The following is an 18,105-nucleotide window of genomic DNA, read 5'->3' as shown; positions in this document are numbered from 1 at the left end:
TATTTTTAGTTTTTTAAGGAACCTCCATACTGTTCTCCATAGTGGCTGTATCAATTTACATTCCCACCAACAGTGCAAGAGTGTTCCCTTTTCTCCACACCCTCTCCAGCATTTATTGTTTCGAGATTTTTTGATGATGGCCATTCTGACCGGTGTGAAATGATATCTCATTGTAGTTTTGATTTGCATTTCTCTAATGATTAATGATGTTGAGCATTCTTTCATGTGTCTGTTGGCAATCTGTATATCTTCTTTGGAGAAATGTCTATTTAGGTCTTCTGCCCATTTTTGGATTGGGTTGTTTGTTTTTTTGTTATTGAGCTGCATGAGCTGCTTGTAAATCTTGGAGATTAATCCTTTGTCAGTTGCTTCATTTGCAAATATTTTCTCCCATTCTGAGGGTTGTCTTTTGGTCTTGTTTATGGTTCCTTTGCTGTGCAAAAGCTTTTAAGTTTCATTAGGTCCCATTTGTTTATTTGTGTTTTTATTTCCATTTCTCTAGGAGTTGGGTCAAAAAGGATCTTGCTGTGATTTATGTCATAGAGTGTTCTGCCTATGTTTTCCTCTGAGAGTTTGATAGTGTCTGGCCTTACATTTAGGTCTTTAATCCATTTTGAGTTTATTTTTGTGTATGGTGTTAGGGAGTGTTCTAATTTCATACCTTTACATGTACCTGTCCAGTTTTCCCAGCACCACTTATTGAAGAGGCTGTCTTTTCTCCACTGTAGAATCCTCATATTTAAATGGGATAGTTTGGGCTTCCCTGGTTGTACAGTGGTTAAGAATCCACCTGCCAATTCAGGGGACACGGGTTTGAGCCCTGGCGCGGAAGATCCCACATGCCGTGGAGAAACTAAGCCCCATGTGCCACAACTACTGAAGCCCAGGCGCCTAGAGCCCGTGCTGCACAACAAGAGAAGCCACAACAATGAGAAGCCCGCACACCACAACAAAGAGCAGCCCCCGCTCGCTGCAACTAGAGAAGGCCCGTGCGTAGCACTGAACACCTAAGACAGCCAAAAATAAAAACAACTAAATATAAATTAAAAAAAAAATAAAAGAGATAGTTTAACTCTAGGTTAGAAGTCCTTTTTTTCTCTTGAAAATAATGCTCCATTGACTTCTTAATTTCAGTGTCACAATTTAGAAATCTGATGTCAAGTGAATTCATGTTTTTTTAAATTTATATTTTATATTGGAGCATAGTTGATTAACAATGTTGTGTTAGTTTCAGGTGTACAGCAAAGTGATTCAGTTATACATATACATGTATCTATTCTTTTTCAAATTCTTTTCCCATTTAGCTTATTACAGAATATTAAGCAATGTTCCCAGTGCTATACAAAAGGTCCTTGTTGGTTATCTGTTTTAAATGTAGCAGTGTGTACATGTCAATCCCAAACTCCCTCCCTCCCCCGACCCTGCCCCCTGGTAACCCTAAGTTTGTTCTCTAAGTCTGTGAGTCTGTTTCTGTTTTGTAAATAAGTTCATTTGTATCATTTTTTTTAGATTCTGCATATAAGCAATATCGTATGATATTTATCTTTCTCTGTCTGACTTACTTCACTTAGTATGATAATCTCCAGGTCCATCCATGTTGCTGCAGATGACATTATTTCATTCTTCTTAATGGCTGAGTAGTATTTCATTGTATATATGTACCACATCTATCCATTCATCTGTTGATGGACATTTGGGTTGCTTCCATGTCTCGCTATTGTAAACAGCGCTGCAGTGAACATTGGGGTGCATGTATTCTTTTGAACCATGTTTTTCTCTGGATACATGCCCAGGAGTGGGATTGCAGGGTCATATGGTAGTTCTATTTTAGTTTTTCAAGGAACCTCCATACTGTTCTCCATAGTGGCTGTACCAAATTATATTCCCACCAACAGTGCAAGAAGGTTCCCTTTTCTCCACACCCTCTCCAGCAGTTATTGTTTGTAGATTTTTTGATGATGCCCATTCTGACTGGTATGAGGTGATATCTCATTGTAGTTTTGATTTGCATTTCTCTAATAATTAGCGATGTTGAGCATCTTTTCTTGTGCCTGTTGGCCATCTGTATGTCTCCTTTGGAGAAATGTCTATTTAGATCTTCTGCCCAGTTTTTGATGGAGTTTTTTGTTTTTTTGATATTGAGTCGCGTGAGCTCTTTCTAAATTTTGGAGACTAATCCCTTGTTGATTGCATCATTTACAAATATTTTCTTCCATTCTGTGGATTGTCTTTTCATTTTGTTTATGATTTCCTTTGCTGTTACATGCAGTCATTTGTGTGTGTGTTACTATGCAATTTAACCACATGTGTTAATTTGTGTAACTGCCACCACAATTAAGAAACAGAAATGTTCCATCAATACGGAGATTGTGTTACCTACCCCTTTATATTCACATCCCATTTCTCCACCCTTTCTAACCTCTGGCAACCACGAATCTATTTTTCAGCTCTATAATTTTGTCAGTTTGAAAAGGTTGTATAAGTGGAATCACACAGTATGTAACCCTTTGAGATTGGCTTTTTTCATGCAGCATAATGTCCTTGTGATCCATCTAAGGTGTTGCCTGTGTTGATAGTGGGTTCCATTTAATTGCTGAGTAGCAGTCTATGATATGGATGTATCGCAGTTTGTTTAACCACTCCCCAGTTGAATGGTATCTGGGCTGTTTCAGTTTTTGGCTATTTTGAATAAAGCTGCTATGAACACTTATGTACAGATTTTTGTAGGAATGTAAGTTTTCATTTCTCTGGGATAAATGCCAAAGAGTGCAGTTGCTAAGACATGTAGTAAGCACATGTTTAGTTTTTTAAGAAACTGCCATACTGTTTTTCCAGAGTGGCTGTACTATTTTACATTCCTACCAGTAACGTGTGAGTTGATCCAGTTCCTCTCATCCTCACCAGCGTTTGGTGTTATCATTTTTTTTTTTAAAAAGCCATTCTGATAGGGGTGTAGTGATGCCTCATTGTAGTTTTAGTTTGCATTTTCCTAATGACTAAAGGTATTGAATATATTTTCATGTACTTATTTGCCATCTATATATCTGTCCTCTTTGATGAAATGTTTGTTCATATCTTTTGCCTATTCTCTAAATGACTTGTTTGTTTTAATAAATTTATTTATTTATTTATTTATGGCTGCGTTGGGTCTTCGTTGCTGTGCGCGGGCTTTCTCTAGTTGCAGAGAGCAGGGGCTACTCTTTGTTGTGGTGCACAGTCTTCTCATTGCGGTGGCTTCTCTTGTTGCAGAGCACGGGCTCTAGGCATGTGGGCTTCAGTAGTTGTGGCACGCGGGCTCAGTAGTTGTGACTCGCGGGCTCTAGAGCGCAGGCTCAGTAGTTATGGTACACAGCTTTAGTTGCTCTGCAGCATGTGGGATCTTCCCAGACCAGGGCTCGGACCCATGTCCCCTGCATTAGCAGGTGGATTCTTAACCACTGCGCCACCAGGGAAGTCTTGACTTGTTTAGAGTTCTTAATATATATTTGAGAAATGAGTCCTTTGTCAGATATATGGTTTGCAAGTGTTTTCTCCCAATTTGTTCATTGTCTTCTTATCCTCTTAACAGAGTCTTTTGCAGAGCGAAAGTTTTTAATTTTGATGAAGTCCAGTTTATCATTTTTTTTTCTTTAATGGGTCATGGTTTTGGTGTGAACTCTTCAAGTAGCCCTAGATACCAACGATTTTCTCCTATGTTTTCTTCTAAAAGTTTTATTGTGAATATTTGATGATATTTAAAAACTGAATTTTTTGGTTAGAATAATGACATTGTGTGTGTGTTTTTAAGGAGCCCTTTTAGAAATAACATATTGAAATATTTACAGATGATGTTTAAGATTTAGATCGAAATAATATAATGCAGGAGGGGGTGAAAAAAAATAAATGGGGGGAAGAAGCAAGATAGGCCACGTTCCTGTAAAACCTAGATTTGTTCACCATGAGATCAGTGCTTATGGTAATCTTTTCAGCTTCTCATTTTGGATTTGGATAGACTATACATACCCTTTCTAATTTTTTAAATGATTGTGTAATCAGAGTTATGGCTAAAACTGGTTCTGAGCCCGTTTCTGGACCACTTATTTCCTTAAGTTTGATGTTCTCACTGACTGTTTCCTTCTCAGCAGAAACAAAAATTTATAAATTTTTTGTACACTAGGTGTTAAAGACTTAATGTTAACTTATCCTCAAGAGTATTGCACTTGAATTTTTAAAGAATAGGTGGTAGAGGAGAGATTGTGATAGTTAACAGAGTAACCACTGATGTAGCCAGATTGGGCAGAGTATTATAGGGACTTAGAGCAGCTTGGGCAACCAGCCACTCTGCCCGCTGGCTGTAGCTGATTATACATGCATGTGACTTCTAAAGGTTTCTTTGTTAGTATAAAGCCAAATATCACAAAGCCCAATAAACATTTGATTTTAATGGTTACTAATTAATACTTTAATTGTCAGTTGATGATGAAAATGTGAAGTTTGATAAAGTCTATTGTAAACATGCATTACTTTAAAGGTGGCTTTCTCTTAAAGCTCATTTGATGTAGTCATTATTGGTGGCGGAATTGTGGGGCTTGCCTCTGCCAGAGCGCTCATCCTGCGACATCCAGCTCTTTCCATTGGTGTTCTGGAAAAGGAGAAAGATTTAGGTATGTATGTTCTCAGTGTTGCTTAACCTGAGCACCTGCTCATTTTGTCAGTTCTGCATCTTTCATGCTGAATGTCAGTGTTAGTGTCCCAGTTTGGATTCTTTAGAAAGCAGAGCCTAGGACTAGGATTTGGGTGTCGGTGGTTTTTTTCAAGGGTATCCGAGGAGGCAGGCGTGAGGAGGTGGGGAGAGTAAACAGGGAAGGAGGAAAAACCTCGTGAGGGTGCGTTATCCAGGTTGCAGCTGTGAGCTTAATTCCACTGAGCCCTCCGAGGAGCTACCTAATGTTTCCCAGGATTGTGCTCATTTGTCCATCAGCTTCTGTCCCTTTGGTTGAGGGTTGTCCATAGGGTGTTGAGCCCCTCTGCCCCCAAATATTAGAAAAGGCCCTGGAGCAGAAGGCAGAGAGCTGTAGTGGACCCCTTGAAGTGGTTTGCTGGTGGTGAGGGGGGGTGGTTTGTGCACCAGAGTTTGTAGCTGAAGTCAGAGATAGGCTGGAGGGATGTGACACAGACGCCATGGTTGGCTGCTACGGGAGGCTAGAAGTGCTCTGACTATAAGAACAAACTCAGGCAGAATTTTAAATAATGGTCTCTAATAGCTTCAACTGTAAGTGTATTCCCCACTTCTTAAAGTTTTGAATGAGTCATGTACTTTCTCTTAACCTGTTTCTCTTGTTCCATAGCTATTCATCAGACTGGACATAACAGTGGTGTCATACATAGTGGAATTTATTATAAACCTGAATCTCTGAAAGCTAAGTTATGTGTAGAAGGCGCAGCCCTCATCTATGAGTACTGTAACCAAAAGGGAATTTCCTACAAGCAATGTGGCAAGGTATGGCATTTTACTAGGGCCTTGACTTATTTATAAATAGCATTTTCTTAGTAATCTTTAATGTTTTACTTAAAAATGCTGGCTTTTCTTTCTCTGTATCCATGTAATTTGCAAAATCTAGATGTTTCATATAAATGGGATCATACAATATGTTGTCTTTTGTGATTGGCTTCTTTCACTTAGCATAGTGTTTTCAAGGTTCATTCATCTTGTGGCATGAATCAATACTTCATTCCTCTTTATACTCCATTGTATTGGTATACCACATTTTGTTTATCCATTTATCAGTTGATGGACATTTGGGTTGTTTCCAGTTTTTGGTTACTATGAGTAATGCTGCTATGGACATTTATATACAAGTTTTTGTATGAACGTATGTTTTCATTTCTGTCAGGTATATATCTAGGAGTGGAGTTGCTAGGTCATACGGTAACTACATGTTTAACATTTTGAGGAAGTGCGAAACTGTTTTCCTAAGTGCTGTACTATTTTACATCCCCATCAGCAGTTAACGAGGATTCCAGTATCCTCACATCCTCATGAACACCTGTTATTGTCTGTTTCATTTTAGCTATCCTAGAGGATGTGAAGTGCTATATCATTGTGGTTTTTATGTAATTAAACATAGTAATTAATGATGTTAAGCATCTTTTCATATACTTATTGGCCATTCATTTATCTTCTTTTGAGAAATATCTATTCAAATCTTTTGCTCATTTTAAAATTGAGTTATTTGTCTTTTTATTGTTGAGTTGTATGTGTTATTTATATATTCTGGATATATAAATATCCCTGATCAGCTATATGATATTTACTAAAATACTATTAAAATATTAAAATATATATATATTTTTAAATAAAATAATAGTGATAGTAATGATGGTATTTTAAATATTACTAGATATTTTCTCCCATTCTGTAGATTTTCTTTTTTACTTCTTGATGGTATCCTTTGAAGCACAGAAACTTTCAATTTTGATGAAGTCTAGTTTATCTTTTTTTTTCTTTTGTTGCTTATACTTTTAGTGTCATATCTCAGAAATCATTGCCTAACCTTAGATCATGAAAATTTGCCCCTACATTTTCTTCTAATGTCAAAGCCTTAGCTCTGATGTTTAGATCTGTGATCGTTTTTTTCCCCCAAATGAGTTGGTTTAATTCTGAATGTTATAGAATTGGAGCTAGAACAAAGACTGAAGAACAGACTTTGGCAGGATTCTGGGCTGGGTTTACTTTGACCTCACAGCTAAGGTAGAAATGGCTGAATGAGAAGAACTAAAGAGAAGATGAACCACTGTATGACTTCATTTTTTTAAACTTTAACAAAAGTTTGTTCTTAAATGTACAGCAGGCTTCAAGACAGCACTTCGTTCTAACTATAGGTGGCAACAGATGTTATGGCAGGGAATCCAGTTATTTAAACAGGAATGGAATTAAGGATCACCATTGCCTTTGGCACAAGGAACAGCTTACTTTTTGGCAGATTTCTTAATTCCAACTGTCGCCAGGAGGGCCTTCCCTGCAGCCTTTGCTTTTAGCTCCTCAAGTTTCTTTGGCTTCTCTTTTTGTTTCTGCTTGAATGCCTTATCATCCTCATCCAACTCCTTGGCCTGCTTCTTGGGCTGCTTCAGGTGCTTCTTACCACCTTTGCAGATGGCCTACTGCCCCTTCCCCAGACCCCACCACCAGAAGCAGAGCTTCTACCCCTACACGTATTCCTCCAGTGTAGGTTCACTTTTTAATTAATTTTGGTATATGGTGTGAGGAAGAGTTCCAACTTCATTCTTTTGCATGTGGATATCCAGTTGTCCCAGCACCATTTGTTGAAAAAACTATTCTTTCTACATTGTTTTGGCACCTGTATCGAAAATCAGTTGAGCATAAATGTAAGAAGGTTCGTTTAGGATTCTCAATTCCATTCCATTGATGTGTGTCTATCGTTATGCCAGTACCACACTATCTTGTTTACTGTAGCTCTTTATTTTTTGAAATCAGTAAGTGTGAGTCCTCCAACTTTGTTCTTTTTCAAGAGTGTTTTGGCTATTCTGGGTCCCTTGCATTTCCATATGAATTTTCGGGTCAGTTTGTCAGTTTCTCCAAAAAAGGCAGCTGGGATTTTTGTTAGAGATTATATTGAATCTATAGATCAGTTTGGGGAGTATTGCCATCTTAACAGTATTAAATTTTGCGAACCATGAACTTGGGATGTCTTCCCACTTATTTAGATCTTCTTTAATTTCTTTCAACAATTAAAAAAAAATTTTCATTTTACAGGTCTTGCACTTCTTTTGTAATTTTATTCCTTGATATTTTATTCTTGCTGATGCTTTTGTGAGGGGAATTGTTTTCTTAACTTCAGTTTGGTTTATTCATTGCTAATGTATAGAATATGATTGATTTTTGTATATTGATCTTTATCCTTCAACTTTGGTGAACTCATTTTTTAGTCTAATAGTTTTTCGTATGTGTGTGTGTGTGTGGATTCCTTAGGATTTTCTATATGCAGGATCATGTCATCTGCAAATAAAATAGTTTTACTTTTTTTCTTGCCTAATTTACCTGGGTAGAATCTCTAATACAATGTTGAATAGAAGTAGTGAAAGTGGATATCTTTGTGTTGTTCTTGATTTTAGGGAGAAAGCATTCAGTCTTTCACTATTAAGTATAATGATAGCTGTGGGTTTTTTGTAGATGCCCTTTATCAGACTGAGGAAGTTCCTTTTTACCTGCAGTTTGTTGATTTTAATCATGAAAAGGTGTTGGATTTTCTCAAATGCCTTTTCTATGTCTCTTGAGGCAGTCATGTGGTTTTTGTCCTGTATTCTATTAATATGAATTTATTACATTAATTGACTTTTGGCTGTTAAATAGATCTTGCATTCATGCAATAAATCCCACTTGGTCATGGTATATAATCCTTTTTATATGTCACTGCATTCAATATACTAGTATTTTGTTCAGAATTTTTATATCAATAGTCATAAGGGATATTGATATGCAGTTTTGTTTTCTTTTGATATCTATGTCTCGTTTGAGTGTTAACTAGCCTTATAGAATTAGGAAGTGTTCCCTTCTCTTCTGTTTTTTGGAAGAGTTTATGAAGAATTGGTATTAATTCTTCTGTAAACATTTGGTAGCATTCATGAGGCCTGAGCCTTTACAGTTACTAATTCTGTTTCTTGTTATGGGTCTATTCAGATACTCCTTTTCTTCTTGAGTCAGTTTCAAAAGTTTGTGTCTTTCTAAGAATTTTCCCATTTCATATAGATTATCTAATTTGTTGCATACAGCTGTTCATAATATTTCCTTATAACTCTTCTTCATGTAATTTTTAAGAATAAAAGTTCATTGTCACCATTAAAGATGCTATGAAGATTTTTTTTTTTAACGACGTGGGAAAATGGTCCTGATATAGTGTTAAGTAAAAAAAGCAAGATATAAAACTGTATTTACAGTTTTTATGGTTGAGTTATGAGTTTTTTGTTTTTTTTTTAATCCTTTAAGCCGAAGGAACCAGACAACATCCACAACATCCACCTTTGAGAAACATACCATGCCCCATGCCTACCCGTAGGATGATTTTGAGCTCTGTAACACCTACTTTCTGGAGCCCTGAACACTACTTCATATTCCCTCTTCACATCAAATCACATCATTGCTTCTAACCCATCTCAGCTCAGCTCCAGGTATTAATTTACAGATTGCTGCTTCCAGGCCACAACGGTGTCAATGTGACTTAATGACCTGATTTCAGAGTTTTCCTGGTTCAGTCACTGATTTGAGCCTCTGAGTGTCTGCCCCTCCCCAACTTCTTTTTTTTTTTTTTCAATTTTGAAGTCCTTTTATTTCTTTAAATTGAGGTATGATTAACATATAATATTATATTAGTTTCAGGTGTACAACACAATGACTTGATATTTGTATGTATTGTGAAATGATCACCACAATAAGTCTAGTTAACATCTGTCACCATTCACAGTAAGAAAAAGAATTTTTTTTCTTGTGATGAGGACTTTTAAGATCTACTTTCTTAGCAACTTTCAAATATGCAATACACAATTATTAACTATAGTCACCATGCTGTACATTACATCCCTATGACTTATTTATTTTATATTTGGAAGTCTGTACAGAGTTTCTAAAGAGTTCTTTATATATTCTGCATGTTAGAGCCTTATCAGCGATAGTGATTTGCACGTATTTTCTCCCATTCAGTGGGTTATCTTTTCACTTTCTTGATAGTACCCTATGATTCCACATATATTTTTAAGGTTAGTTATTTATTGATTTAAATAACCTTTACACCTTGATTAGAAGTATTATTTTATGGAGCTCGGTTGACTCCTTGCTATGAAATAGTGATTTTTGAATTCTAATGTACTTGTGAACATCATCTGTGCTTTCCTTTGCTGGTAGCTGTTAAGTAAGAAACTACCTCAAACAGATACTTTGCCCAGAAATAAATAGAAAAAGAGTCTGGATGGATTTTCTGTTTTTCTCCTCTGCAACAGAATGCATTAGTAAATACTTTGAAATGTACTTTATTCCAAAAAATAAAATAGTTTTCTGTTAGTGATATTCCATTATACTGAATATTGCCTGTCTTTCTGAGGTACTGGTTTTTGTTTAGTTTTGTTTCGCTTTTGTTTTTTGTTTGGTTTTTAATGTAAAGACTAAGCAACCTGTGCTTCTTTCCCCTCTGGGATTGAGGGAGTGATGGTGATACTTCTGGCCAAGGTGCATGTAGCAACTGTGATAGCAGATGTGACAATTGAGGCTACATCTCACCTTTGTTTTAATGCAGTCTTAAGACAAATTTTTTTGGTGGAGGAAGAAAGTGAAGTCATGAAGAAAGGGAGAAGTAGATACATGAAGCAAAAACAGTTTTAAAAAATCAACCCAATTTGAATCATACACTAATATATGATTTTCTATTGATTTTATCTATCATAGCTGATGATATATTTAACTCTATTCATGTTCTTTATCTTTTTAAGCTTATAGTAGCTGTTGAACAAGAAGAAATTCCCAGACTTCAGGCCCTGTATGAGAGAGGCCTGCAGAATGGTGTCCAGGACCTGAGGCTGATCCAGCAAGAGGACATAAAAAAGAAGGAGCCATATTGTAGGGTAAGTGACTCACTAACTGCACACACAGGCTCACAGGGTTAGGGCTCAGTCCTGTGACATGGAGGCTGAGGGTGAGTTTATAGGAAGCAGGAATCATAGAGACAGTTAAATAATCCTGTTACAGAAGCATTAAGGTGCCAGACACAAGAGGGCCTTGCCCCAAACTCTGGACACCTGATTTCTTCTTTTCCTACAAGAAACTACCAGGTCCTGAAGAACATAGGCAAAAGCAAGAGGAGGTCTGAGACTCTATGGCATGTTTGGAAACCACTGAGTGGTGAGATGTGGTTGGATCATAGGGTGTGTAGCAAGAGATAATAGATGAGACTGGGAAGGCAGAATTAGCCCACATAAAGGGCTTGATATCCATGCTGATAACTTTGAAGTTTATCCAGTAGGCATAGGTAGCCACTAAAAATTTTTGCGGAAGGTGGCTACAATGTTGGATCTGTTTCAAGAGGGTGGGTTATAGAGTTTCTGGCTTAAAACATGCTGTGGGGAAAACCAGATCTTCTTTCTTGTATTTGTGATAGAAACACGAATAATAATATAATAGTTACTCTGCATATCAACTTCCCTTGATAGCCTTTTAGAGGCTATCCGTCCAACTCTCATTCCACTGACTGTTCCAATGAATCGCTATATCTCCTGTTCCCCATTCCTCAGTGTTTTAATGACATATTCCAATAGCTGGACTGTGGGTACCTGTCTTAGCGAGTGTGACCTTGAACTCACTGTCAGGCAGTGCTTATCAAAAGCTTGCTTTAGAGAAACACTATTTAAGGGAGAGAGCCTGGATGATATGTAGACCATTCATTCTTGTACATCTCTCCAGACCATCAGATTGTAGTACACCTACACTGTAGTGTTTTTCTCTCCCCATCCTACTTCTTGACCCCAGATTACTCTCCTTGCATTGTGTTTTGGTTTTATGGCATCAGCCTGTGGAGAAAGTCATTGTGTCACTCACTGAGGCCTCTGCTATAAGGAGGTGGTTGAGGACATAGGTTCACTGTCAAACAACATCTCTCTGAGAACACTCAGGAGAAATTTCAGACTCCAGTTCTAAGAATAATTTTGTTTTTCCTGAGCACAATTGGCTTGTTTTTATCTATGGGCACTGTGAATTCTTTAACTGATTGTATTGTCCTGTTTGCCTTGGCTCTAAGCAGAAACACATTTGTGCCCTACTCTTGCCAAATATCTAGAGCATTAAGCATACATTTTTATTTTCATGTACTAACTTTGCTCTTTGTTTCATCTTATCTTTCCACCTTTGTTTTCTATATGCTCTGATTTTTTGGAACTATTTATTGAATCACAGCATACATCCAAAATCATAAATGTATACAGCTTGATGAATTTTCGTTAAGTGTGATCAGCATCCAGATCAACAAACAGAACATTACCAGCTTCTCAGTATTCCCCTCATGCCCCCTCCTAGACACTACCTTTCCCTTAAGGATGACCACTGTTCTTTTACATCATAGATTTTTGAATTTTATGTAAGTAGAATCATATAGTATGTGCTCGTTTGTGTCTGGACTTCTTTTATTCAGTATTGTTTATAAAATTCATCCATATTATTGCATGTAGTTTTAATTTGTTGTCATTGCTGTATAATAATCCTTTGTATGAATATAGCATGGTTCTTTATACTGTGGTTGGGCGTTTTGGGTAATTTCCAATTTGGAGCTCTTGCAAATAGTGCTACTAAGAACATTCTAGCACATCTATTTTGGTGAACACATGTACACACTTTCATTGGGGATGTACCTCGGAGGGAAATTATGGTCATAATTTATATATACGTCTAGCTGTGGCAGGTACTGCCAAAGAGTTTTCCATAGCATTTGTCCCAAATAATACTCTTATCAGCAGTGTATGAGAGTTACAGTTGCTCCTTATCCTCACCAACACTTGATATTGTTTGTTGTTTTCATTTTAGCCATTCTGGTGGCTATGTAGTAGTATAATATTATAGTTTCCCTGTTGACTCATAAAATTGTACACCTTTTCATATGTTTACTGGGCATTTGGATATTTTCTTTTGTGAAGCAACTAAGTCCTTTGCCCATTTTTCTATGGGGTTGACTGTCCTTCTTAACGATTATTAATTCTTACTAATTTTATAAGTTCATTATATAGTCTGAATATGTGTCTTTTGTTGTATATATGTGTGTGTATGTGTATATATATATACAATAGATATCTTTTATGACTCTGCGGCTTGTGTTTTCACTCTTAATAGTGTCTTTAGATGAACAGAGATTCTTAGTCTTAATGTAATCATTCAATCAATTTATGCATATATTTGTCTTTTATGCTTAGTGCTTTTTTACTCTGAGAAATCTTTGCCTATTTCAGCATCAAGAAGATATTCTCCGCTTTTTTTCTAAAGCTATGTGTTTTATATCTTTCGCATTTAGATCTACCATCCATTTGGAATTGATTTTTGTTTATGGTATAAGATAGGGTCAAGGTACACTTCTTTCCCCTCATATGTAGCTATCCAGTTAGCCCAGCACCATTTATCAAAAAAACCATTATTTCCCCACTGCACGTGCAGTGTTACCTTTGTGATATCAGGTGACTATATATAGGTGGGCTCTATGTCTGGAGTCTCTTTTCTGTTGTCTCTTCTTGTACCACTACCAAATGTCTTAGTTACTATAGCTTTTCATAGGTCTAGACATCTGGTTGAGTAAGTCCTTCAATTTTGTTCTTCTTCAACATTGTATTGCCTATTTTTGGATCTTTGCATTTCCATATACATTTTAGAATTAATTTGCTAAGTCCACAAGATAACCTGTTGTGATTTCGATTGATTGCACTGACTATGTAGGTCCACTTGCAGACAGTTGACATCTTTACAATATTGAATCTTCCAATCCATGAACATGGATCACTCCATTTATCTGAATCTTTAATTTATTGAAAAAATGTATTACAGTTTTCAGTGTAGAGGTCTTACATGTCTCTTAGATTATTTCTAGGTATTTGATTTTTTATACTCTCGTAAATAGTATTGTTATTTAAAGTTTATTTCTACTTATACATTACAGATATATGGAAATCAAATTGGTTTTTGACCATGTATTCATCTTGGTTGTTGAATTCACTTATTGATTCTAATAGTTTGTCTGTAAATTCTTTTTCTTTTTCCTTTTTTTTTGGGCTGCGCTGCATGGCTTGTGGGATCTTAGTTCCCCAACCAGGGATCGAACCACGCCCCCTGCAGTAGAAGTGGGGAGTCTTAACCACTGGACCACAGGGAAGTCCCAATTCTTTGTATTTTCTATGTACAATCATGTCGTCTGCAAATAATAACTTATTTCTTCTTTCCAACCATATACTTGTCTGGCTCAATATTTAATGCTAGCATATATTGTTTTGTATGTGTTTCTTGTTTGTTTGTTTTTACAGGGTGCTTCAAATCCTTCACAAAAAGACAAGATAGAAATAGATTTTTTTCCCTTAAGTTATCTGTAGTTGTGCAGTTAAAGTTAGATCAAAATATTTGATTTTCTTAATTAGTATAACGTTCCCAGGAGACTAGGAATCCAAACAGTGTTAAATGAGTTCTTCCTGCAGAGAAAGTCATAGCATCTTCAACTCCAGAAAACCTCACCTTTCCCTCCCCTCAGACTCAGTCAGAATAATCAAAGTGTTTGGCTTCTGGGAGTAGGTCTTCTTCTCCTTTCCTCTCCCCATGTATTTCTTATCTCTCTGAGATGGTGAATGAATGACTGATTTTTTAAAAAAGAAGACACCTTCACTGAATATCTAATTTGGCTATTTCTTTCAGGCTTTGGGCAAATGCTACATGGTCTTAAGCCAGGATTGGCGAACTATGGCCTGTGGCCAAATCCAGCCCACCACATGTTTTTAAAGACTTATAAGCTGTTTTAAATGGTTGAAAAAATTAAAAGAAAATAATTTTGTGACACATGAAAATTATTATAAAACTCAAATTTCAGTGTCACAAAAAAATTTTTATTGGAGTAATACAATCATACTTATTCATTTATGTGTTGTCTAGGCTGCTTTTGTGCCAAACAGCCAACTCGAGTAGTTTGAAACAGAGATCCTAAGCTCACATGGGCAAAATATTTATCTGGCCCTTTACAGAAAGATTACCAGCTCCTGATCAAACAGTAGGGAGCCACTGAAGGATTTAGGCAGGAAAATGATATGCAACTGTGCTAATTTAGGAAGGTTAATCAAGTTCTGGTACGTAGGATGGGAACTGGACATGGGAGAGAGGGGAGCCTTGAGGTGGGAGGTCAAAGCCATTTATTTTATTTTTGGAAGGCAGCTATGTCACCATGATACCATCACACCAACTTATTTATAGTTATTTTTAGAATACCTGATTTCTTTCTGCTACTCTTGAATACATAGGTTAGTAATTCTAGACTTCAGGGAATTTTGACATTTATTCTTTATTTTATCTCACTATATTCTGTCTTTTTTTTTTTTTCCATAAAGTGAGATCTGACATAAGGTGAGCAGCAGAATGTGGTGGCTGAGAAGCCAGACAGACATAAATTTAAATCTCATATCTGCCTATTTAGCAGCTGTTTACCTTGAGTGGGTTAAAATTGTTCTAAACTTCAGACTACTCATTTGTAAAATGCAGGTTGTTCTGAGAATTAAATACAGTGATATATGTAAGGCATCCAGCATATGTTAATCCTCAAGAAGTGGTAGATGTTATTTTGGGCTTATTTAAGCAGTAATTCTAGTGAATTCAAATTGGTTTTGTCTGAGATACTTGGGGATTTTTCATGAAATCTGTTAAGATAACTTAGTTATGTTTGTTCTTTTCCTCCTGCTTTACATTTTCCCCTTTTCCTGATGCTTTGCTTGTAACTCATTATTTCATTCTATTTATTTTCTTTAAGCCATATCAATTTCTCTGCAGAGTAAATAGGCTATTTAAAAACATTGTAGAGAGATCCTAGGATGTCTTCAAACCAGGGTTGTGAATAACTCATATAAGAGCTTGTCTTAGTCAGTTGGGGCTGCTGCAATAAAGTACCGTGAACCAGTTAGCTTATAAATGTCAGATATTATTCTCACAGTTTTTAGAGGCTGGAAGTCTGAGATCAAGGCTCTGGAATATTTGATTTCTGGTGAGGACCCACTTCCTGGTTCATAGACCATCTTCTAGCTGTGCTCTCACATGGCATGAGGGGTAAGGGAACTCTGGAGTCTCTTTTATAAAGGCACTATCCATTCATGAAGCCTCCATCCTCATGACCTAATCACTTCCAAAAGGCCCCACCTCCAAATACCGTCACATGGGTCATTAGGTTTCAACATATGAATTTTGGAGGCACACAGACGTTCAGTCTATAGCAGAAACTGGTTTGTTTTAGACTGATTCCATACTTAAGGGGGAAAGATACTAGTATTAAAGAGATTAGGAGATTGGTCAAGATGGCAGAGTAGAGGACGTGCCTCACTTCCTCTTGTGAGAGCACTGGAATCACAACTAACTGCGGAAACAATCATCGACAGGAAGACACTGGAACTCACCAAAAAATACCCCACATCCAAAGACAAAGGAGAAGCCACAATGAGTGGTAGGAGGGGCACAATCACAATAAACTCAAATCCCGTAACGCTGGGTTGGTGACTCACAAATTGGAGAACACTTATACCACAGAAGTCCACCCACTAGAGTGAAGGTTCTGAGCCCCACATCAGGCTTCCCTGGGGGTCCGGCAACGGGAGGAGGAATTCCTAGGAATCAGACTTTGAAGGCTAGCGGGATTTGATTGCAGGACTTCGACAGGACTGGGGGAAACAGAGACTCCACTCTTGGAGGGCACACACAAAGTAGTGTGTGCATCGGGACCCGGGGGAAGGAGCAGTGACCCCATAGGAGACTGAACCAGACCTACCTGCTAGTGTTGGAGGGTCTCCTGCAGAGGCGGGGGCTGGCTGTGACTCACCGTGAGGACAAGGACACTGACAGCAGAAGTTCTGGGAAGTACTCCTTGGCGTGAGCCCTCCCAGAGTCCACCATTAGACCCACCAAAGAGCCCAGGTAGGCTCCAGTGTTGGGTCGCCTCAGGCCAAACAACCAACAGGGAGGGAAACCAGCCCCACCCATCAGCAGACAAGCAGATTAAAGTTTTACTGAGCTCTGCCCACCAGAGCAACAGCCAGCTCTACCCACCACCAGTCCCTCCCATCAGGAAACTTGCACAAGCCTCTTAGATAGCCTCATCCACCAGAGGGCAGACAGCAGAAGCAAGAAGAACTACAATCCTGCAGCCTGTGGAACAAAAACCACATTCACAGAAAGAGAGACAAGATGAAAAGGCAGAGGGCTATGTACCAGATGAAGGAACAAGATAAAACCCCAGAAAAACAACTAAACGAAGTGGAGATAGGCAACCTTCCAGAAAAAGAATTCAGAATAATGATAGTGAAGATGATCCAGGACCTCGGAAAAAGAATGGAGGCAAAGATCGAGAAGATGCAAGAAATGTTTAACAAAGACCTAGAAGAATTAGAGAACAAACAAACAGAGATGAACAATACAATAACTAACATGAAAACTACACTAGAAGGAATCAATAGCAGAATAACTGAGGCAGAAGAATGGATAAGGGACCTGGAAGACAGAATGGTGGAATTCACTGCTGCGGAACAGAATAAAGAAAAAAGAATGAAAAGAAGTGAAGACAGCCTAAGAGACCTCTGGGACAACATTAAATGCAACAACATTTGCATTATAGGGGTCCCAAAAGGAGAAAAGAGAGAGAAAGGACCTGAGAAAATATTTGAAGAGATTATAGTTGAAAACTTCCCTAACATGGTAAAGGAAATAGCCACCCAAGTCCAGGAAGCACAGAGAGTGCCATACAGGATAAACCCAAGGAGAAACATGCCAAGACACATAATAATCAAATTGGCAAAAAAATTGGCAAAAATTAAGAGAAGAAAAATTATTGAAAGCAGCAAGGGAAAAATGACAAATAACATACAAGGGAACTCCCATAAGGTTAACAGCTGATTTCTCAGCTGGAACTCTACAAGCCAGAAGGGAGTGGCATGACATTTAAAGTGATGAAAGGGAAGAACCTACAACCAAGATTGCTCTACCTGGCAAGGATCTCATTCAGATTCGATGAAGAAATCAAAGGCTTTACAGACAAGCAAAAGCTAAGAGAATTCATCACCACCAAACCAGCTCTACAGTAAATGCTAAAGAAACTTCTCTAAGTGGGAAACACAAGAGAAGAAAAAGACCTACAAAACAAACCCCCCAAAATTAAGAAAATGGTAATAGGAACTACATATTGATAATTACCTTAAACGTGAATGGATTAAATGCTCCAACCAAAAGACACAGGCTTGCTGAATGGATACAAAAACAAGACCCATATATATATATATATATATATTATATATATATATATATATATATGCTGTGTACAAGTGACCCACTTCAGACCTAGGGACACATACAGACTGAAA

The 18,105-nt window shown here is 37.4% G+C and overlaps 1 protein-coding gene across 2 annotated transcripts in view; it reads left to right on the top strand.

Annotated features, from left to right (window-relative positions):
* The window catches only part of L2HGDH (L-2-hydroxyglutarate dehydrogenase), a 51,825-nt gene that overhangs the window by 3,432 nt on the left and 30,288 nt on the right, over window positions 1–18,105 (top strand). For both annotated transcript variants that reach the window (XM_036839838.1, XM_036839831.1), the window contains exons 2-4: window positions 4,528–4,643; window positions 5,328–5,479; window positions 10,477–10,608. In XM_036839838.1, coding sequence (XP_036695733.1) covers window positions 4,528–4,643; window positions 5,328–5,479; window positions 10,477–10,608 — 400 coding nt within the window. The remainder of the gene's footprint in view (window positions 1–4,527; window positions 4,644–5,327; window positions 5,480–10,476; window positions 10,609–18,105) is intronic.

The sequence above is a fragment of the Balaenoptera musculus genome, chromosome 2, assembly GCF_009873245.2.
Source record: "Balaenoptera musculus isolate JJ_BM4_2016_0621 chromosome 2, mBalMus1.pri.v3, whole genome shotgun sequence".
NCBI classification, from domain to species: Eukaryota; Metazoa; Chordata; class Mammalia; order Artiodactyla; family Balaenopteridae; genus Balaenoptera; species Balaenoptera musculus.
Note: the sequence above shows the minus strand (reverse complement) of the source record. Positions and strands in the feature narration are given on the sequence as shown.